This window comes from Megascapheus bottae, chromosome 28 (genome assembly GCF_031878675.1).
Source record: "Megascapheus bottae isolate mThoBot1 chromosome 28, mThoBot2.hap1, whole genome shotgun sequence".
Taxonomy (NCBI): Eukaryota; Metazoa; Chordata; class Mammalia; order Rodentia; family Geomyidae; genus Megascapheus; species Megascapheus bottae.
Window position 1 is genome coordinate 17,483,602 of NC_143536.1, and position 22,317 is coordinate 17,505,918.

The 22,317-nt window shown below is 45.7% G+C and overlaps 1 protein-coding gene across 1 annotated transcript in view; it reads right to left on the reverse strand.

The window, feature by feature from the left end:
• The window catches only part of Cabin1 (calcineurin binding protein 1), a 142,239-nt gene that overhangs the window by 55,622 nt on the left and 64,300 nt on the right, over positions 1–22,317 (reverse strand). Inside the window, exons 24-27 of the mRNA XM_090320076.1 lie at positions 21,019–21,170; positions 18,683–18,864; positions 7,902–8,084; positions 1,107–1,438 (exon numbers count right to left, since the gene is read on the reverse strand). Of these exons, the coding sequence (XP_090176202.1) occupies positions 1,107–1,438; positions 7,902–8,084; positions 18,683–18,864; positions 21,019–21,170 (849 nt within the window). The remainder of the gene's footprint in view (positions 1–1,106; positions 1,439–7,901; positions 8,085–18,682; positions 18,865–21,018; positions 21,171–22,317) is intronic.

Genomic DNA, 22,317 nt, shown 5'->3' on the forward strand with positions numbered 1-22,317 from the left:
TTGGAGCACAGCAAATCAGGCAGTGAGCAGGCAGCAACAGGCAGCAAACAGCTGGAGGAAGCCAGGGAAACTGGAGCCTACTGTTGTTTGCTGGCACATACCCTTCTGGGGCCAAGTCTACCTGCTATGCTCTAAGGAAATTTACCAAGCTACAAGAGCATATTAGTCGCTGTGTAGTCACTTAGCTCCTGGTGCCTAGTTCCCCAAACAATTCTGTGAAGTAACCAGTATCAAGCCATGGTCTACCTCTCTGCCAACTGTTTTTCCTGGTTCTTCATTCCACAGAGAAGCTGGCAGAGGTAACAGAAGGCCTCTGGGAGGAGAACCTACTCAACTAGAAGGCTAAATGAAGGTCTCACAGTGAGCCCTCACAGTCTTCTTTGATCTTCAACCACACAGCCACTTTGCTGGGGTGCTGACCTTGGCTAGACACTTTTTTCCCTTCAGTCTGGTGGTGTCTTCCACTCACACTACAGGTCTCAGCATAGAAGGTGCCTTGTTAGAGCCACAGCAACATTTCAGGGTATTTTGATATTTTCTCTGTAATATTCATTACAGTGGGACTTGCTTTGTTTGCCCATCTGCGTGTTTTTACATCAGCCGGCTACTTGGACTGTAGCTCTGTGCAACTGGAGTCACAACCAGGGCCACTGACCATTTGACCCCTCCTGAGTGAGGAGAAGCTGAGGGGAAAAGAAAGTAAACCCAGTCTCTCCACGAATACTAAGCTGCCAGCAAAAAGGGGTCTGCCTGGGAATTCTTAAGCCTGGGGCACAGCTGTTGCTTTCCAAAAAGAGCTGGAGGAGGCTGTCAGCACCCAACCCCCATGAAGCAAAGGCTGTGAAGATGGTTCTGACAGCTGCAACTGGGAGGCGAGCCCAGGGGAAGCCTGAGAGCAACGAGGCCTCTTTAAGATAATGTGGGGGGCTGAGACCTAGAAAAAGTGGTCTATTCTTTGGACTAAGCTGTCTCCACAGCTCTCCCTCCCCCCTATCCCATGCCAACCTCCCAAAGCTCCAATCTGTCTTTGTTCCATCTACCAACTGTCAAGGATATTTGCCTTCCCCGGGGTAAACAGTCCAAGCTCTCTCCTGGACTCCACTCACCCGATGGGTCTTGCTGTAGGTGTAGAGGAAGGCCAGTCGGTAGAGACTTTTATAGTGCTGGGGAAATCGGCTCAGGCACAGGCGAAAGGAAGCAATGCACTGTTCTGTGAGGAATTGGCGCTGCTCCTCGGCACCGGCTGGCAGCCCTTGGGGGAAGGCCATTAGTTCCCCTGGGGTGTCACTCCTCTTCTTCCCATCCAACAAAGCAGGAGTGGACAGTGGAGGCTTGACAGGAATACAAACCAAAGCCATGGGGTCTGCAGCAGGCTTCTGGAGACCTTGCTCTGCAACCCGGAAGCCTTCAGTGCTCTCCAAAGACTCTTTGATTTTTCCTACAGTTGAGAAGGAAAAGAAAGTCACCATGGCTCTGCCCAAACTTTCACCAACAATGGAGACACCTCAGGGAGGGGACTGGCACATCTAAAGTTGCCCATGCTGACTGGGCACTGGACCTAAAAGTGTTAGGTGTAGTACCTAGTACTGGCTTTGCCAACACTGCCTGAGGCCATGCAGGAGCAGGTCCTGAGAAGAGTTACTACCTGGGCTATGGTTCTTCCTGGTTGAATGAGATATATAGGTATCTGAATGCAGGCACATAGGAAAGTGGTCCACAGAGGAAGGCATCATCACCACCACTCACTAATATAGCTAGGAAAAAGCCATGAAGCTCCACACCTGCCCTCCCATTTAGTGCCTCAGCCTACAGCCTTCTCTATAGCTATTACATAAGAACGAAGTACTTACATACCAGAGTTAAGCCCTGAGATTTAGCCCTGCTCCACCAGGGACCTCAGAGCCAGGTAGCCCAGGAAAGTTTAAGGCTGCAAGTCAGTACAGTAACAGTAGCTAGATGGTCTAAGACTAGTCTCTGAGGTGAGGATCTTTGGCTTCCCAGAGAGAAGGCTGTCTGGTCCATGGAGGAGGGATGTAAGGAAGAAAAAGGGCAAAGGCAAGGTGGCCTCTGGCTCATGGTTCCTAAGGCAATCAGGAGTTTGGCACACACTGTACAGTCTTCTTGGAAAAGGCCAGAGACAGCTGGTACCACTCATCCTAAAGGCAGTATGCACTGTGAAGCCCTGGTAACCACCTCCCTACTGCAAAGGAGAATGAAAGGCAGCTAGGGCCTACTAGGGCAGAGCCAAGTGGGCACAGACTAAGGCCCCCAAGTTCCCTTTACAAGTACAAGCATAACTTGGCAGACATCAAGCATGTGGTAAACTTGACAATCACTCTTCTTGTCAAGGCAAGAACTGAGCAGACACCCCTACACTCCATCTGCCATCCAAACTCGACGGAGACCAGTCACAGCCACTCAGAATACTTCCTTTGTTATACCTGCCTTTCTCCGGCTACTCCTTCTGAGCAATTTCCCCCACCTGCCTGCCTCCCCTTTCTAGTGTACTTGCAAGACATCCCTCAGGACTCTACTCTGGTTGCCTCTCTCAGGTTTCCCCATCCCAAGATAGTTTGCAGAGCAAAGACAAAAGAGCATCTCCTTCCCAAAGAGCCCAGAGCCTCGGAAGGAGCTATGATCCTGTTATTTTACATTTCTGGAGATGAAGCCCAGGGCCTTATAAATGCTAGGCAAGCAATCTACCTTTGACACATACCTACAGTTCCTGCCCCCATAACCTGAAGAAGACTGTTTGGCTGGAATGCCAGGAGGTCCTAACTGGTCTCCATGCCAATAATCTCTCATGTGGGCTCAGGGAAGGGAGAAAGCTACTTAGGTCTTCCAGCTTAGGAATGGCATCCAACTTACAAAGAATCCTGTTGTCCTGCTCAAAATACCAAGTTTACAGTTCAATCCACATGTGGTTGAACACATATAATAGGAATAATGGTTCTGGGCAAGACCAGAGGTTCCAGGGAGACAAGAAAATCTGCCAACAGTGCAGGCCTTACAATGGCTCAACAAAGGTACCAAATGCTCAGACACAATGACAGAACATGATGTGATGGGAAGCAAGCAAAGAGTAAGAATCCAAAGAGTATAAATCCAAAGAGTATAGAACATACATCTAAAGACATAGAAGGGATGAAAACAGTGACCCAGAGAGAGTTAAAAGTCCAGTTGCGCAAGGGTCTGAGGGTCCTCAGGGAGATGGAGTAAGCAGCCTCACCCACAGCAACCACTCCCACTGTTAAATGGATCTCACAAGTCACTGGAGACCTCTACTTCTTAAGTAGAGAAAGAGTATCCGAAATGCCAACATAGTCACACAATGTTTCCCAGCCAAGACATAATTGCAATGTTAACTGTAGGGACATGAAGATGGAAAGTGAGGAAAATGCACACTCTAGTGATCTGGGCCTTTTCTGGCAAAGCAAATTAGCTTAGAATGCTTATCATACAGGTGCCAGGGCCAGTAGAGCATAGGAAACTTCTAATCTACCCTAGAAAGGTCCCAGAAAGAATATGTGAGACTGTTACTGGGAGGGCGGAGGTCAGGGGAAGACCTAGTCCAAATGTACATGGAACTGTGGTCTGATACACACCAGTAGCCCCTTGAACTAAAGGGACCCCATTATGAAAGCACTTGGCCTTACATGTCATAAAGATACTAACAGTCGAGTGGCTCAAGTCAAAATCTGTTGTGGTCCACATCTTCTAAGTTCTGAGATCCTATCACTACTCAAACTCCACCAGCCTGAGATTAGAGCTCAGTAAGGGAGATCCCCCATAAAGAAAGGACAAGTAGACTAAGCAGGACCTAGACCAGCCAGGTGACTTCCTGGTCCAGCCCCACACACAAGTACTATCATTAGGCCTCCAATTAACTGAAGAGGGCATATGTGGCCACAGTATAGGAAGCCTTGATGTCCACTGCATGAACCATACTGCTGTTGACAACTCAACATTTGGTTTTACCCTGTTGCCCTCAAAATGATATAATACTGCCTTATTTTAAGTGGTGAAATTATGGACCATATTTTTCTATTTAAAAACCAAATCTTACCATTGCTACCTCCACATATTTTGGTGGGGATATTTGGTGGGAGCTTTGATCCCTACAAAGGCGAGCTTTCAGCCAGTCACTGGTGGCTTACCCCTCTAATCCTAGCTATTCAGGAGGCTAAGATCTGAGGATCCCAATTTGATGTCAGCCTGGGCAGAAAAGTCACTGAGACTTTTACCTCCAATTAATCACAGAAAAGGCCAGAAATAATACTTGTACCTCAAGTGGTAGAATCCTAGCCTTGAGCAAAAGAAGCTTAAGGACAGGGCCCAGGACCAGGGCTGGGGGCGCGGGGTTGGGGAATAGGGAGGAAGGTTAGCTTTATAAATGCAATAGTCACATCTTCAGAAGCCTTTCTTCAAGCTCTCATGTAGACTAATGTACAGAAGGATGGCCTCTAGAAAACTAAAGGAGTTAGGGCACTTCTTGAGAAGTGGGACAATTCATACCTGCTGAACACAGTAGGAAGTAAGGTATCTCAGAGCCAGACAGTGTAGCAAGCAGATCTTTCCTAATTCCCGCAGTACCAGTGCCTGGTACAAAACTTGTACTCCAGTTGAATATCAATGGACCTAAAAAGTATGAGTGAAAGCCTATATCTCATGACACTGATCATACAGACCAAGCTGGTGGCAGGACTTCACACAAGGGAAGACGAGGGGCCTAGAGCACACAGGATATTCACTCCCAACCATGACTTTTTCAGGCAGTGATAGAGCTCAAGTCAAGTATGAATGAGACCCTAAGTTTGACCTCAAGCAAATATATACACACCAAAACAAAAAAACAAGAAGAAATCCATCTTTGGAGACCATAGTGTCCACAGCTGCTATCCACTGCCAGAGAGACTACCACTGATCAAGGCCAGTCCTGGAGAAGCACTGGGCACCTTGTGCCATCTTCTGTGAATGGGTTTAGAACATCCTTTTTGTTTTACCTACTTCTGCCTGGCAAGCGCTACCAATTTTATCACTGCAGTTACCAGGAAAAGTCCAGCTTATTGGGAAGGCATATAATTGTTAATGCGAGATGCTTTATTTCAAGTCTATAGGCTACTCTGATAAGTTTTGATTCCAGTCTAATGTTCTTTATCAAACTCCAGCCTCATATTCTGCTTAAATCATCAATTCTGAGTAAAGAGGTAGGATGTTTCTTGCAAGTCTAGGAAGTCTGGATAGGACAGGAAGGACCAAACGTAACTTCTGCTCAGCTCAGTCTACACTTCTCCTATGCTTTCCACCCACATATAATAGAAAGAAGCCTGTGATATCAGTGGCACCCATAACAATTTAGTGCTTTGTTAGACCATTAAACAAAGATGACTGGTTTTACTTGTCTAAGAGTAAAAATCTGCCAGGTGCCAGTGGCTCATACCTGTAATCCTAGCTACTCAGGAGGCTGAGATCTGAGGATCACAGTTCAAAGCCAGTCCAGGCATGAAAGTCCATGAGACTCTTATTTCCAGTTAACCACCAGAAAACTGGAAGTGGCACTGTGGCTCAAGTGGTAGAGCACTAGCCTTGAGCTGAAGAGCTCAGGGACAGTGCCCAGAGCTCAAGCCCCATGACTAACCAAAAAAAAAAGTAAAAATCTTACTCAAGTTAGAAATACTTCATACACTCTAATGCAGCAAGTTATTTGTTACCTGTTTCCTTCACATTCTAAATTTTCTACAGTGTATTGACATTATTTTTTTTAGAATGTCACCATTGCCTGAGAAAAACACAATGACTACTTGATAAGAAAGTGGGGATTTTGAAGCAAGGCTTCCCTATGCATCCCACAAATGGCCTAAAATTTACTATGTAACCCAGGCTGCCCTCAAATTGTCAGTAAATGCTAGAACTACAGGTGCAGCTTTAGCCTTGCTTCTGTGTGTGTGTGTGTGTGTGTGTGTGTGTGTGTGTGTGTGTGTGTGTGCGTGTGTGTGCGTGCGCGTGTGTAGGCTGTGGGGCTTGAACACTGAGCCTGGGAATTGTCCCTGAGCTCTTCAGCTCAAGGCTACTGCCCTACCTCTGGAGCCGTAGCACCACTTCCAGTTTTCTAGTGGTTAATTGGAGATAAGAGTCTCATGGATTTTAGTGCCCAGACTGGCACTTTGAACCATAATCCTCAGATCTCAGGCTCCTGAGTAGCTAGGATTACAGGTGTGAGCCACTGCACCCAGCTAGCCATGTTTCTTGAGGTAGATCTAGATATATTACATCCTCTGGGCAAGTTCTGGGTTCCATGAACTCTTACTGACCCTAACAGGGTCACTCTATCCAACATGAAGATATTGCCTTGTCCCTTCTAAAGCCAACCAGAGAGACCTAGGAGGTAAGAAGCTGATAGAGGCTTTCTTTCCTGAAAATGGCTCTAGTCTGATTACCACATCTAAAGGCTTAAGGTGAGCTTCCAACTCTTGATTCTTCATTGAAAGTCTGCATGGTAACTTACCAAGCCTAGATCCCAGAGTTTGTAGGTTATTCCCCACACCATTTAGCCTACCTGGGGAAGCAATGTAGAATAGGGGGCTAAGGTTTACCTCAGATAAATTCTTGATTCTCTATGAATCTCACATTCTTCATACTTATAAAGAAAAGCCATAGCTTTATTTTTAGGGTGATAAGGAGAACCAAACAAGTCAAAGCAATGTCTGGTCTAGGACAACAGTGAGCATGTGTTTGGTAGGTTGTTGAGCAAGTCATGCATTCATGACTCTTGGCCAGAGTGAGAAAGCTTTCAAAATCCATCACTGACCAGTCACAGCCTTAGAGTAGCAATAGGAATGCCCCAACCTACCACCAGTCACCTCAAGAGAAGTAGGTATATCCTGGACTTAAATCATAGCCCTCTGCAAAAAAAATTAAAAATAAAACAGTGTTTATGATATGTAGAATCCCAAGACTTATTTTGTATGTGTGTCAGGCCTGGGGCTTAAACTCAGAACCTGGTCACTGACAAAGTCTTGTGCCTTTTTTTTTTTTGGCCAGTCCTGGAGCTTGAACTCAGACTGGGCACTGTCCTTGGACACTTTCTGCTCAGGCTAGCACTCTGCACTTGAGCCACAGCACCACTACGGGTTTTTTTTCTGTGTATGTGGTACCGAGGAATCAAACCCAGGGCTTTGTGCATGCTAGGCAAGCACTCTTATCACTAGGCAATACTCCTGGCCCCAAGTCCTGCGTTTTTTAAGTTCAAAGTTAGCACTCTACCAACTTAATTCTCAACTCCACTTCTGGCTTTTTGGTGGCTAGAGATAAAAGTCTCATGGACTTTACTGTCTGGGTTGACTGAGAACCCAATCTCAAATCTAGACTCTTGGGATTCTTAGGATTAAGGTGTGAGCCATCAAAGTGCAGCTTCAAGACTGTCAAAGTAACCATTTACCAAGACAGGAAAACAGAAGGTGCACTGACATTGTGATTATCGCTCTCCTAAGATGGACTGTGGGAGTCATAAGAAGTGTCACTGAGTGTACCAGATTATGTGTCAACACCTTCAGGAGCTGCCTTAGTTAATCCCTATAACACCTGGGCAGTTACTAGTTCACTCCCATCCTATAGGGAGAATAAAAGGCCCAAAGAAGTGAGTAACAACCAAATGAGGTCTCAAGAATCATGCAGAGAAAGGGTATCAATGTTTGTGAAGTAATGCACCTTCTATCTGGTGAATATAATGTAACCCTTCTATTAATTACAATTACAATTAAAAAAAATATATGGGGAAAAAAAAAGAATCATGCAGAGGCATGAGGCCTGGCCTAGGCCACCTGAGCCTGTGATCCTTAATTCTGCCCACACTGCCACAGAACATCAAAGTGGTTCTAATTCACTGAGTTGGGTTTTCATACCTCTTTCCTCTGTGGACCCCTGAAGATCTTTACCATTTGGCCCTGCTTGAGCACTGAGCACAGGCAGCCTCTTCTCTGTAAAGGGCTTCCGGGAGCCCTCTAGTGAGCTGGTGGGATCATTAAAGAAGTCCTGGGTCGAGCTGGAGTCTGAGAGTGCCACAGCGGTGCTGTCTTGGCTCCGGTCTAAGGGGAAAAGGGGAGAGAGATAAGGCATGAAGAGGCCTCCCCTGAGTGAGTCTCCCTGCTAGTGTGGCCTGGGGACTGCCCTGCAAAGGAGATGACCTGGGTACAACCACTCTTATTTTAAGTAGACCCCTGCCTAGAGGGCCTTGAGCCACTCACTAAAGGCATCAATTTCCATAATCAACACCCCCCCCCAAGGTTTCCCCAAAGAATGGTATTCCAAAAATGTTCAATAATTGGCCGTTGGGGGAAAGCAATCCTGATTTGTGGCATTTGCTGATGTCTATGGTATAAATACTCCCATCATTGTTGATTTTAAATGATGGGCATGCTGTTGGTGAATATGGAATTGGGAAAAGATGTTCAGTAGCCACCATAATGTAGCAGTCTTACTATATAGGGATAACAGAAACGGAGTTGGTAAAAAAAAAAAATCAACAAGAAAAAACTTTAATCTGTTGTTAAAGCTCAGATATGGTATGTTTAGAATGTGAATCTAGATTCCTGGGAATCTCAGACATTGAAGATATTTGTAGTTACTCTCAGGATATTGGCCCTAAGTCTTCATAGGCACTTATAAAAATCTAAAGGATGACTAAAGGAAGGGAAAGGGGGAAGCCTGAAATACCCTCCAGAGAGTGTATACCTGGAGGGGAGGGATGGAGCTTCCTCCGAAGGCCTAAAGTTTGCTAGGATCTTCTTCCCCCAAGATTCAAAAGCTTCCGGCTTCAGGAGAGGACCCTAATCTTTTGCCTCCAGTGTACAGGGGAAGTGAAAGAAAAATTCTTCTGCCCAAGGAAGGGCAGGAAACCAACAGCTACTTACTAGGCAGGGATAGAATCACTGAGATACAAAAACATAGCCTTCCTAAGGCTCAGGCTAAACCAAGACAACAGAGAACCACCCAGCCCTACCCCAAGTATCAAGTAGCAAGCAAAGCAGCCAGCTGCACAGAGAAGGCAAGAACAAGCAGGAGGGTCACCCTGATATGATATGCACACAAACATCTAGAGCCAAGATAGGCTGGAACATAGAGGAAAATATTAAAGCAAACCAGGACCCACAGTAAGCACAAAATAACATGCGAGGAATATTAAGCCTGTGGTGCACTGAAGTTAACCATAGCAACAAGTTTCGACCTACTTCTGCTTCCCTTAAAGTCCTGGAAGCATAAGAGGGGAAGCCCGTTTCAAGTTTAAATGTTATTTACTCCCAAGTATTAAATATAATAATTATAATATATACACAAATATGCCAAGAAAGAATGGGGAAAAAAACAGACAAAACAGTCAATAGAACTAGAGACAGATGACCCCCCAATGTCAGTACTACCTAATGGGGAACTTAAAATATAACAAATGTGATTAGATGTTAAAGGCTGTATTGGAAAAATCTAAACATCACTCATAAACAGATGTAGAAGTTCAGGAGTAAGACAGAACTTCTAAGCAAGAGTCAAAGGGGGAAATAAACACAGTAACAGAAATGAAGAATGTCTTTGCTAGGTTTCTCTGCAGACTTGAAACAACTGTTGGGGTAAGGGGATCAAAACATAAAACTAAGTCAAACAGGAATAATCCAAACTAAGAAAGAAAGAGGGGTAGGGAGGAGAAAATCAGAACATATCATGCAAGAGCATCCAAATGATTTAACCCACAAATTGGGAGTCACAGAAAATGAAGAAGGGGAAAGGGTAACATTGTCCAAAGAGAAAATCACTTATTGTCTGATTTTTGTAACTGTTAGCCCTCTGTACAGCACCTTTATAATAACAAGATTAAAAATTGAGAAAGAAAAAAATCAAGACAGTAACTTGCCTAATTCTGAGTTTGATCCCCAGCAACAAAAAATATATATATACTTTTTTTTTTTGCCAGTATTGGGGCTGGAACTAAGGACTTAGGCACTGTCCCTGAGGTTCATTTTTGCTCAAGGCTAGCACTCTACCACTTGAGCCACAGTATCACTTCCAGCTTTTTCTGTGGTAATGAGGAATTGAACCCAGGGTTTCCTGCATGCTAAGCAAGCACTATCACTTAAGCCACATTCCTGACTCAAATATGTTTTTGTTTTGTGGGTCATGAGGCTTGAACTCTGAGCCTGGGTACTGTCCCTGAGCTCTAAAGCTTAAGGCTACTGCCCTGCCCCTAAGCCATAGCCCCATTCCCATTTTCTAGTAATTAATTGGAGATAAGAGTCTCTCAGCCTTTTGTGCCCAGGCTGACTTTGAACCAAGATCCTCAGATCTCAGCCTCCTGAGTAGCTAGAATTACAGGTGTGAGCCACCACACACGGCTCAAATATGTGGGGTTTTTTGTGTGTTTGTTTGGGAGTTTTTTGCCAGTCCTGGGCTTAAGCTCAGGGCCTGAGCACTGTCCTTGGATTTTTCTCAAGGCTAGAACTCTACCACTTGAACCTCAGCACCACTTCTGGCTTTTTTTTTCTAAGTATGTGGTACCAAGGAATCGAACCCAGGTCTTTATGCATGCTAGGCAAGCACTCTACCACTAGGCCAAACTCCCAGCCCCCCAAAGATGTATTTTTAAAAGACCTAATGATTGAGAATTTCCGAAAGTAACAAGGGCATAAATCAACAGAGAACTAATCAAGGCAAACTCCCCTTACATTAAAAAGGCATAGGAATCACAAATTAGAGCATATTGTAGCTACTGATATAGCAAAAAATAGAAACAAACATTAAGGGTAGTTGTAGAAAGACATAGATGGAAATGAAGTTAAGCATTACAGACAACTTATCAGGAATTTTACCAAGTCAGATATTTTTAAATGCCAAGACCAAAAAAAAAAAAAAACCCACCTTAGACTTCAACAATCAGTGAAAATGTCTCTCCCGTAATGCCAGAGAATCAAAGGCCCCCTTTTTTAAAACAAAAGCTGAGGTAATACATTACATCTTATGAGAAATAGTAAAGGCAGTTCCTCAGGTAGATAAAATATGCAATCAGACAGAAACTTAGATCTACATAAAGAAAAGTTTTGTCTGGAACAAAATAACTAAGGTTGCCAGGAGCTAGTGACTCACGCCTGAAATCCTAGCTATTCAGGAAGTTGAGATCTAAGGATCGAGATTCAAAGTCAGCTGGCATGGAAGTCCTGTGAGACTCTTATCTCCAATTAATTACCAGAAAACCAGAAGTGGTGCTATGGCTTAAGTGATGGGACACTAGCCTTGAGCTGAAGAGCTCAGAGATAGTGTGGAGGCCCTAACCCCATGACAGACCACATCAATATATAAATACGTAAATAAAACATAAAGTCAAATTCTTCTTGTGTCACTCTCTAGGCATGCGACCTTGAATACCTTAAGTCTCTGCCCCACCAGAAAGTATCTGGAGAAACAGGATTAGCACAGTCCCCTCAAGAATCTCCAACCTTATCCTAAGTTAAAGATCAGGCAGTTCCTGAGGATCTATCTAGAGGGCTGACAAACAAAATCCAGTGGAAGCTTGGACTCTAGAAAATCAGAATGTCACAGTTAAAATTCTGCAATTCCACTTACCCAAACAATGCAATTATTTGGTTTCACTGCATGTACACCTATGAAAATACAATGCTTGTTTCACAAAGCTGTCATGATGGCAGGGAACTGTACATAAAGTACTTGACTTAGTATTTGGCATACAATGAAATGAAATCCCAGCTCAAATACCCATACTCTTAGTTTAGAAATGTCCCATTCCTCATCAGTCCAAACTTACCATCTGAGATTTAATTCTCAACAGAGTTTTGCTCATTGGGTGGTAACTAATTTCCAAATGCTGACACACAGCTCTTTCAACCAGGCTGGTCCACAGAGAGGAACATCAAGAATAAACCCTGTCCTCCAAAGCCTGCCATGCTTTTCTGAATTCTTGGCCCCATCTGGTGACCTGGTTGACAGGACAGTACAGCCGCCCCTGCATGGCCCTTCCTTATAGCTGCTGTTGGAATGTCCAGGACCTAGTAACTGATGGGTCACAAGTATCAGTTGAGCTGATAAAATAATGTGATGGGGACCACATGTGAGACCCAGGCTGGGAAACAGGGAGTGGACTGTATCTTCTACTTCATACTCAGTAAAAGGTTCTAATCTTACTTGCAAGTAAGGCCAAATCTCAAGGATCCATAAGCAAGCACCAAATGGGAATTAGGGACCGCTCTGAGAGATCACTTCTCCCCTCCCACTGTTCCTGTGGATAAGTGGGTCTGGCAGTCAAGACCCTAGAAACTCCAGAAGGCACATAGGGTCACTGAAGGAGTTCTAAATTCAGTGCCCCAGTTCCACATTCCAATCTCAGATCTGCCACTTACAGGATAGGTAATCTTGGCTGAATGATTTTGCCACTACATGGACCCCACATCGTAAGGTTTTTGATATTTGGTTGGTTGTGGGGCTTGAACTCAGAACCTGAGCACTATCCCTAAGCTCTTTTGCTCAAGACTAGCACTCTTCCACTTTGAGCCACAGCTCTACTACTGGTTTTTAAGTAGATAACTGGAGGTAAGAGTCTCACAGGCTGGGGCCGGGAGTTTGGCCTAGTGGTAGAGTGCTTGCCTAGCATGCACAAAGACCCGGGTTCGATTCCTCGGTATCACATACATAGAAAAAAGCTGGAAGTGGTGCTGAGGCTCAAGTGGTAGAGTGCTAGCCTTGAGAAAGTCCAAGGACAGTGCTCAGGCCCTGAGCCCAAGCCCAGGACTGGCAAAAAAAAACAAACAAACTGGAGGTAAGAGTCTCACAGGGAGTTTTCTACTCATGCTGGCTTTGAACTGTGATCCTCAAATCTCAGACTCTTAAGTAGCTCAGATTATAGGTGTTGAACCACTGGCACCCAGTTTCTGACATATGAGATCTCCAAGGGGCCTAGCCTACTGCCTGGCATACTTTAATCATTACTCAATGACAATCCTGTTCTGTAATGTTTTTTTTTTTTTCTTTGCCAGTCCTGGGGCTTAAACTCAGGGTCTGGGCACTGTCCTTGGGCTTTCTCAAGGTTAGAGCTCTACTACTAGAGCCACAGCACCACTTCTGGCTTTTTCTGTGCATGTAGTACTGAGGAATCAAACCCAGGTCTTCATGCATGCTAGGCAAGCACTACTTCTAGGCCATGTTCTTGGTTCTTGTAGTATTCATTCATATTCTCACAGAAAGAATATTGATGGCAGCCAGGTGCAGTGGCTCACACCTGTAATCCTACTCAGAGGATGAGATCTGAGGATCGAGTGGTTCAAAGCCAGCCCGGGCACTAAAGTCCATGAGATTCTATCTCCAATTAACCACCGGAAAACAGGAAGTGGTACTGTGGATGAAGAGCTCCGGGACAATGCCCAGAGATCAAGTTCCAAGATGGACAAAAAAAATACTGATGGCTTGGACAGCACTCAAGAGTCCTCAGTTTCTCCAGATGACAGCAGGCTGTATCTCTGCAGTTCAGGTCTCGAAAGTATGGCCAGGTTCATATCAGCAACATGAGACCAGCCAGGCTGAGCAGCATACTCTGTGGTAAGCTCCAGAAACCAAGTCTAGCCAAGATGATTTCACCCACTGGCACACTGCCATAAGCTCACTGGCTCACAAGCTGTTGGGCTCTGGGCCTAAAGGAATTGCCTGTTTGGTGGAATCCCAGCTGTGATCATTTTGAAAACCAAGGACTAACTTAAGCAAACCAGTATTTATTCCCAATGTGCTAATGCCCTCTTTATGAGTCAATGTGATGGGACCTATCTGCCAAAACATGCAGGGAAGGTTGCCAAACCTCATCAGAAATGGTGAAGGCAACAAAGGATAACCCATTGCACTCTGGGGGAGAGCTGCTCTCCAAAATTCTGCCCACAAAATCTCTATTTTGTTACTACAGTAGGATACCAAAGAGAAAAGGTACTTGTAGGGCTAATTTCCATGTCTGTCTCCACTGTCCCTATCCACAATAACCTGACAGGCTTTTCTGGAAGCCTATCCTTCCAACCTTCCAGCTACACAGTTTACTCCCTACTCCTGCCAGCTTATAGTGCCAACTACTATCCCAATATGGGAGACACAAAAATTCAACATGGTTGCAGGGATCAGGACACTTTCTTCTTGGATTTCCCCACACTGTCTTCTTTCAATGCCTGATATACAGCAAGGCCTACTCAACCAATGCCATGATCAGCTTTGCCCTAAAGATTCTCAGGAAGGTAACAATTAGGGAAAACAAAGGAAGCAACTAGTTTTCTGACAGCTTCCCAGCTGCAGCCCCAAGGAATAAACAGGAATGTCCTCGGGGCCTCTCTCATTTTGAAAAATGTCTATTTACAGGAAGGCAGAGTTCCTACCAGAAACTGACTTACCTCTGGCCAGCCTAAAGCTCAGTCTTTTCAGGACTGCTTTTAGTACCCCCGACTCTCCAGAGTCTGGCCACTGTAAAGTACTGGCACATGGCCCACCTCACAACTTCCGCTATTATACATAATCTACATTTTTAGTATGTTGTCCTTGTTTTAAAGCATGAAAGAGCAAAGCAATGGAAATACAGGACTGAGCCACCTGCCAGGCAGTCAAACAGGTGAATATTTAGGGGACAAAACACAAGTGCCTCTACATACAGCCAGAACTGGGAAAGAAGGCTGTTGGCAGAGACCAAGCACATCTAACATACACTCTCCAAATCACAGGACCAGCAGATACGAAGGCGTTCCTGGTCACAGGGGAAGCAGGGAGCCGGACTGAGGACTGAGCATGCGGTCTGCGCTGTTCCCTGAAGCGAGCCGTGACAGGTGCAAGCAGAAAGACAAAGCCTGGAGAACAGAGTGTGGTCAGGGTTAGGGGCAGCACGGGCAATATTGGTGGAAGCAGTATGGGGTGAACAGGAGAGGATAAGCACAGATGAAACATGACAGATGGTGACAGCACAGTGAGGATGGATGGCTGTGAAGAAGCTGGACACTAGTTACCTAAGAAACTGAAAACCCAGAGCCTACAAACCTAGAGTAGCCTCAGAGGCTCCTAGGCAGCTGGGCTCATGCTATAAAGGAGCTTACTGAGCATCACCTACAACCATGGATGGCAGACCCTGAAGCTTTGATTCCTATACCCTCTCCCCTCATAGGATAAACTGACACCCTTCAGATCATGGCAAACTTTTGCCTCCTCAGAAGGGCTTCCCACTCCTAGCCAGGCTGGCTCTCTCTGGGATAAGCAAACTTACCTTTCTGATGCTCATTGCAATTTACCCCAACCTTTGGCTGTATGACTGACTTACATTTGTCTCTTTTAAGCATATAGCAGGGATCAGGATGGCTTTGTGCACTTGGTGTAGTGTTAACAGAACACCTGCACAGATGTGACCCTAGAATGGCTAGAGAACCCCAGACTGACCACAGGGCAAGGCCTCTGATTTCGGAGGCCTTTCTTGGCTGTGGCATTCTGAAGTGACATGAAGTGCAGCAGGCAGACCAGGTCTTAGACCAAGAGATTGATGACATTTCTCAACAGCCAGCTAAGCCATATCAAATGAATGCTCAAGTCATTTTGGAATGCTTTTGCTCCCTAGTTCCTCCACTGAAGCACCGCTAACAAGGGATACATAAACAGATATCATTGTCAGGTCAGCCAGGCCAAGGGCTTTCTTAGCATTAGCCTCCTTTAGCTTTGCCCTGACTAGCAGGATATCATGAATGAGTGCCTATCTGCTCATAGCTTCGTTTCCTTTCAGGGAAATAAGAATATGGCCAAGTCTGTTGTGGCTGTGAAGCTACAGAATTGCTACCACCAGGTAAATCCATAGTGCTGTGTGGAATAGTCTTCTCTCTCTCTCTCTCTCTCTCTCTCTCTCACTGACACACACACACACACACACACACACACACACACACACACACACACACACACACACACACCAACACTGCATGTCATTGAAGGCTACAGATTTTATTCATTCCTTCTACCTCTAATAAGTAAGTAAACAACAATCATTCCTTCTACCTCTAATGATCAAACAGCAATCATTAGGAGCCCCTAAAAGGTCACAATATGCTCATGTCACTTTCTCTTTCCAGTCAGAAAAAGCTTCAACATTTAGTATTTCAGCACTGTGGATTAACTGCAAGGATGGAATAAAAAGTCCAGTGAGGGCAGCTAGGTCACCTAAATAACCAGTCTGCCTGTCAATCTTTCTGTTAAGTTGGCCAGAAGGCGAGTGGGCTTCCCTGAGAAGAGCTGCCTATGCTGCTACGGTGGTGTCAGAGCACCCTATAGGATTAATTCCAGAGGTTTTTACCTAGGATGTACATGGCTGCAGGTGAGAGCAGTCTAGTGTCTGTAACACTGGTGCAGGCTACAGATGAGGGCAGAATAGAGAGTGAACCCATGTCTCTTAAGGTCTGTACCAGGAGAGACACTATCAAATGTGTATCTGGACATCTAGCTGGTAATGTTTTCCTAAAGCTTAAGTCAAAAATTAACTCAGCTGATCTTTTTTTCCTTTAAAAAAAAAAACAGTCCTAGAGCTTGAACTCAGGGCACTATATGTGGATACTTTTGCTCAACGCCAGCATTCTGCCACTTGAGCAATAGCACCACTTCCAGCTTTTTCTGTATATGTGGTACTAAGAAAATTGAACCCAGGGCCTTGTGCATGATAGGTGAGTATTCTACCACTAGCCCATATCCCAGCCCCAGGAGTCTGGTTCTTTTTCCTAGGAACTTGAACAGTGGCTAAAAGGGCCAATGACATCCAAAGATCATGGCTATTTTAGTGTCCCCCATTTTTTTTTCCTGTTGCAATTTTCTTTGGCCGTCTGAAAACAGCAGGCCTCTTACCCTCTTCAAGCACATCAAGGAATTTCAAATTCTAGTAAGTCACTTTGAAACTACTAGAAGTAGTTGAGTTTAGTTATTCTGCAGACTTCCAAGACAAGTGGTTGTTATGTTGGCACCCTGATCTGCCATGCCCAGTGCCCAATCCCTGCATTCTGTAGTGGCACATCCACAACTCTATGCAACATCCATGTACCAACATGGGGCAGGTAGATCACCAGTAGCAGGTGTGGTAGTACCTCCATTCTGAAGCACTTATGCCTCCTTTCTTGCTCTTGGAGGCATATTCAGCCTATTACTCAGCCCCATGGGCTGAGAATCAAGCCCCTGGCACCTGCAGGGAATTGGGAGGCTACAGGGCGGGTGCTCTCCAACTCAGGAGCACATGAGCAAGAACAAAGAGCATGTGGATACCTAAGAAAGACAATCCTCCCTCCTGAGAACTTCAGCACTTCCTGACGCCTAGGACAAGGTCTTATTGCAAATGTTTTCCCAATATTCAAGAGTAGACAAGTGGAACAGGGTGGTTCCCCCAGTTAATTTAACTAAGAGAAAGTATCTCATTTAGGAAAGTCTGGAGAAGGCATTCAGCTTTTAGCTCTGTTCAGTGCACTGGACAGGTGGAGGTGGGGGAGTGCCGTCGGGAGGGTGGGGTCAACATGGGACTACAGTGAGAACACATCTCTATTGGGAGGGAATGGAGGCACACAAACACATCCTTGGGCTCTCTCTGGACATTCATGCTGAAGATCCAAGCCAAAGCTAGGAGGAATATCGTCTCTTGTCCTCTCAGATCACTAAATCCTACCCTTAGAAAACTTGATACCCAGTTACTTGCTGTTCTTCAGTGCTTCTCTAAATCTGCTTTAGACTCAGCAACCTGGGGGCAGATATCCATGCTCTCCAGGAACTTGTACACCAACTGGGCCTCTGTAGAGTGCTGGAACCAAAGTGGTGAGCCCCAAATGCTCTTTTACCCAACCTAGACCTCAGCTTTAAGGCTATCACAGTCCTCAGAGAACCCTCCTTCAGGAAGCCACTCTATACAGCAGAAGGCCCACAACCAATCCTGACTACCTATAGATACCCTATCTTGTGGAAGCAGAAAGCAGAACAAGGCCTGCTTCCCATTAGCCCAGATGAGATGAGTGGCATGGGAATGAGGAGCCAGGCTCCACTTGAATGGCCCTCTAAATCCACTAATTTGGGTTATCGTAACAAGTACGTTGTCATCAGCTTGTCACTATAAAGATGAGAATGTGAAAAATTCAAGCTACAGGCCAGCATGCATGCCTCCTAATGTTAGTAAGGAATGTGACTGAATGGTCGCCACCTGCCCCATCCCACATGGGATAGCTCTGCATATAGTCCCAGGTAATCCCATTAAACAGATGCAGCTAGGCATGGCCTACCCACAATCAGCCCCAGGAAAGAGCTCTCCATGCCCTGCTGAATGATATACAAGTCTTCCAAAATGCCCTTCAAGGGAAGATGCAAGCACTCTCCACTTTGAAGGTGAGAAAATGGGCCTCACTGTTTTGAGTCTTCCTTAGTCCAGCCTGCCCCTCCCCTGGCTCCCAGGTGGGCACATTGGCAGGTGGCGACCGTAAGCATGTCTTAGAAGCACAAGATTCACTGTGAGTCCATGAGGTTAATGAACAGCTGCAACATTGCCCGTGTCACCCCAGACCCAGCATCCCCCCCCACACCAAAATAAAGCGACAAAACAAATTTGCTTGAGCACCCTCCCCATGATTGGTGTGCCGCCCTGGGCTGGCAGTAGGGAGAACAGGGACTATACCGTCCGGCGTTGCCTGCTGGTGGGGTTTTTTACATTTGACGTAATCGTGGTCAATCGGAGTAGCTGTGTAAGGTGGGGATGTCAGACCTGGGCCAGAGGAGGAGGAGGGGAGGGAGGCTCCCGGGCCCGGCAGTGTCCCAGCTGAAGAGTGGGAATCCTCATCCACCAGGCAGGCCTTCTCTCTGTGGGGGACAGAGGATTGGGGAACCAGTCAGGCTTCATATCATGGTGAAATGGACATGTGTCATTGTGAATAAGTACCCTTCCCAAGGCCTCCTGTTCCCACTTACCTTTAAAGGCTTCCACTTGATCCAGCTATGCTCCTGAAAGAGCAAGTCCAACAGTACCCACATAATTTCCACCACTATGTAGATACATCCCAACTTTTCTGGCCGGGCTCTGCCAGTGTCTCTGGATGTCAGGCCCAGGAAAACTATTCAGGAAGTGACAAGGCCTAACCACAGAAGCACTCCAACACCAGTCCACTTCAATGTGACAGCCCAACATGTCTACACCCCAACAAATGAGGGAGCAGGGACTACATCTATTAGTGCAGGTTCACATATGCCTGAGGATATATACTATAAAACAAACAAACAAAAAATGTAGAAACACCTTCATTGTCCATGAAAATGGTCACAAAAAAGTCCTGAATGCTAGGCGCAGTGGTTCACACCTGTAATCCTAGCTACTCAGGAGGCTGAGATCTAAGGATCAAGGTTCAAAGCCAGCCCAGGCATTAAAGACCATGAGACCCTTATTTCCAATTAACTTCAAGAAAATGGGAAGTGAGGCTTGGCTCGAGGGTAGGTCTGTAGCCTTCAGCTGAAGAGCTCAAGGACAATGCCCAGGCCCAGGGGCAAGGTGGTAGCCTTGAGCTGAAGGGCTCAGGGACAGCACCCAGGTCAAGTTCAAGCCCCATGACCCACAAAGAAAAAAAGAAGTCCTGATTATCTGTATGATACAACAGTAAGTATGGAATAGGAAAAAAAAATGTGGTAAATAGGATGCCATCTATGAGAAGGGTTAACAATGTCCAATAAGAAATGTATTCATGAGCTGGGCACAGTGGCCACAACTGTAATCCTATCTACTCAGGAGGCTGAGATCTGAGGATCATAGTTCAATGTAGCCAACCCTGGGCATTTAAGTCCGTGAGACTCTCATCTCCAGTTAATCACCAGAAAAGTGGAAGTGGCGTTGTAGCTCAATGGCTAGGGTGGTAGCCTTGCGCTGAAGAGCTCAGGGACAGTGCCCAGGCCCAGAGTTCAAGCCCCACGACCGACAAAAAAAACAAAAAAAATTAAGTCAGGCACCAGTTGCTCACATCTGTAATCCTAGCTACTCAAGAGGCTGAGATCTCATGATCAAGGTTCAAAGCCAGCCTAGGCATGAAAGTCCATGAAACATCTCCAGTCAATCACTAGAAAACAGGAAATGGAGCTGTGGCTTAAGGGTAGGGAGGTAACCTTGAACTGAAGAGCTCAGGGACAGCGCCCAGGCCCAGAATTCAAGCCTGATTACAAAATACGGGCAAAAACAAAAAACAAAAAAACAACCCCCTCCCAAATCCCCACATAATTATGATCTATTAACAATAACAATAACTTCATTGTACCCTTAGAGACAAGATACAGACCAGTAAGTTCTAGACATAACACACCCACCCAAATGGGTACATGTATACCTATTTCTCCCACAAGAGGAGGGAGACAGCCTCTGCTGTTCACCAAAGGCACATGTCATACAACTACCTAAGGCAATGAACAGGTAACCTTCAGGGTCAAGGTCTGGAAGCAGATCTCAGCTGAATCCTGAACAGTGCCTAGCTAGGCGGGGGCCTGCAAGATGGAGTCAACCAAGCAAGCATCAGGATAGAGATAAGAGTGAAAAGATGTCTGGGCCACTGAGTCAACTCTGGGGGGAGGGGCATACATGAATGACAGGAATTAGCTCCACGCCACTGAGGGGACCTTGCCAGGGCCCTAGCTTCTCTGAACTCTCTGGCACTTAAGAGAAAAGCCCATATCTCCTATACCCTTTAATGCTTCTCTGGAGAAAACAGGATGCATACCAGGCATCCTTGGGCAAGGCTTTCTATATACTCAGCATAGGACAGAGCTGTGCATTCATAGAATAGTAAGGTTGACCTCTCTCCAGGGCTTGCCTTGAAGGTCTGATCACAGGTAAAGAGCCAAAGACTATACATTCACTCTCCTCAGATCCCAAAGAAATATTGTGGCCTACCCTTCAGCATTGTCAGATGAATTCCAACTCCTTATGACAGCTATCCCATAGAAAATGAGCACTTAGGTCACTTCAAGCAAGCTACTTACTTTTCTGAAGCTTTGGGTGTATTCTTCTCCTCGCCCCTGGCAAAGGGTCCTTCTGCAGCCTCCTTCATAAAGTTGACCAGGACCTCTGCACTAACCCCAGAATCAGGTTTCCCCAGGAGTTTAAGGATAGAAGCATGGAGCCGGAAGTACACCTAGAACAAAACCTCTGATGTGAACAATCTTCTCAGTGCTAAGCTCTATTCCACAGGCCAGGCAACCACACTATAAATGTTACTTGGGGCAACAGGTTACCACATACTGACTGGTTTTGTTAGCTTTAAAGCCAGTCAGCCTGAAACTAATTCAAGATGAGCTCTTAAAAATTAAAACACTGTGGAGCCACGAGTATGGCCTAGTGGTAGAGTGTTTACCTAGCATGTACGAAGACCTTGGTTCAATTCCTCAGTACCACATATGTAGAAAAAGCAGGAAGTGGTGCTGTGGCTCAAGTGGCAGAGCTCTAGCCTTGAGAAAAGCCCCGAGTTTAAGCCCTATGACTGGCCAAAAAAAAAAAAAAAAAGTGCTATCGATGTTCTAGCTCACATGTTTAACCAGTAAACAAGACACATGGTGGTGAGATGACAGTAACAGCCTCCTCAGTCCTTTTTCACTGGCACTGCCTCCTGCCATGGCATTGCTGCTCTTTGTGCTCCTCTCTAGCACTCACAAATTAAGCCTTTGTACACTGGACTAAATGAATACTCTGTGGAGGCAAGGACCAGTTTGGATCTGCTGGAGTTCTTTTTTTTTTGATGGGTCATGGGGCTTGAACTTGGCTTGGGTGCTCTTCCTGAGCTCTTCAGCTCAAGGCTAATGCCCTACCTTTGAGCCAAGTCCCACTTCCCATTTTCTAGAGGTTAACTGGAGCTAAAAGTCTCAGGTTCTTTTGTGTCTAGGCTGGCTTTGAACATTGATCCTCAGATCTCAGCCTCCTGGGTAGCTACAGATGTGAGCCACCGCACTTGGCAAGGATCTGTTTGTAATCCTGTCCCTAGGAAGAGGCAGGCACCCATAGGTGCCATGGATTATAGGGCAAGTAAGCAGGCAGAGCACAGCATCAGATGAGCACAGCATCTACTTATGAATGGGTTGAGTTTCACAAATCTCAGCCACTGTAGAGAGTGTAGGGTCAGGTTCAACCCAGATCTGTTCTCCTATTCTCTACTGCCCGGTGTATAACACATCAGGCAGCTCTACAGTGGGTTTGAGCTTGCCACCTGGGTGTAGGTGTGATGTAGCTCTCACCTATAACATCCACCCCCATGAAGGATATAAGGGGTGTCATCACAAGGACTGAGA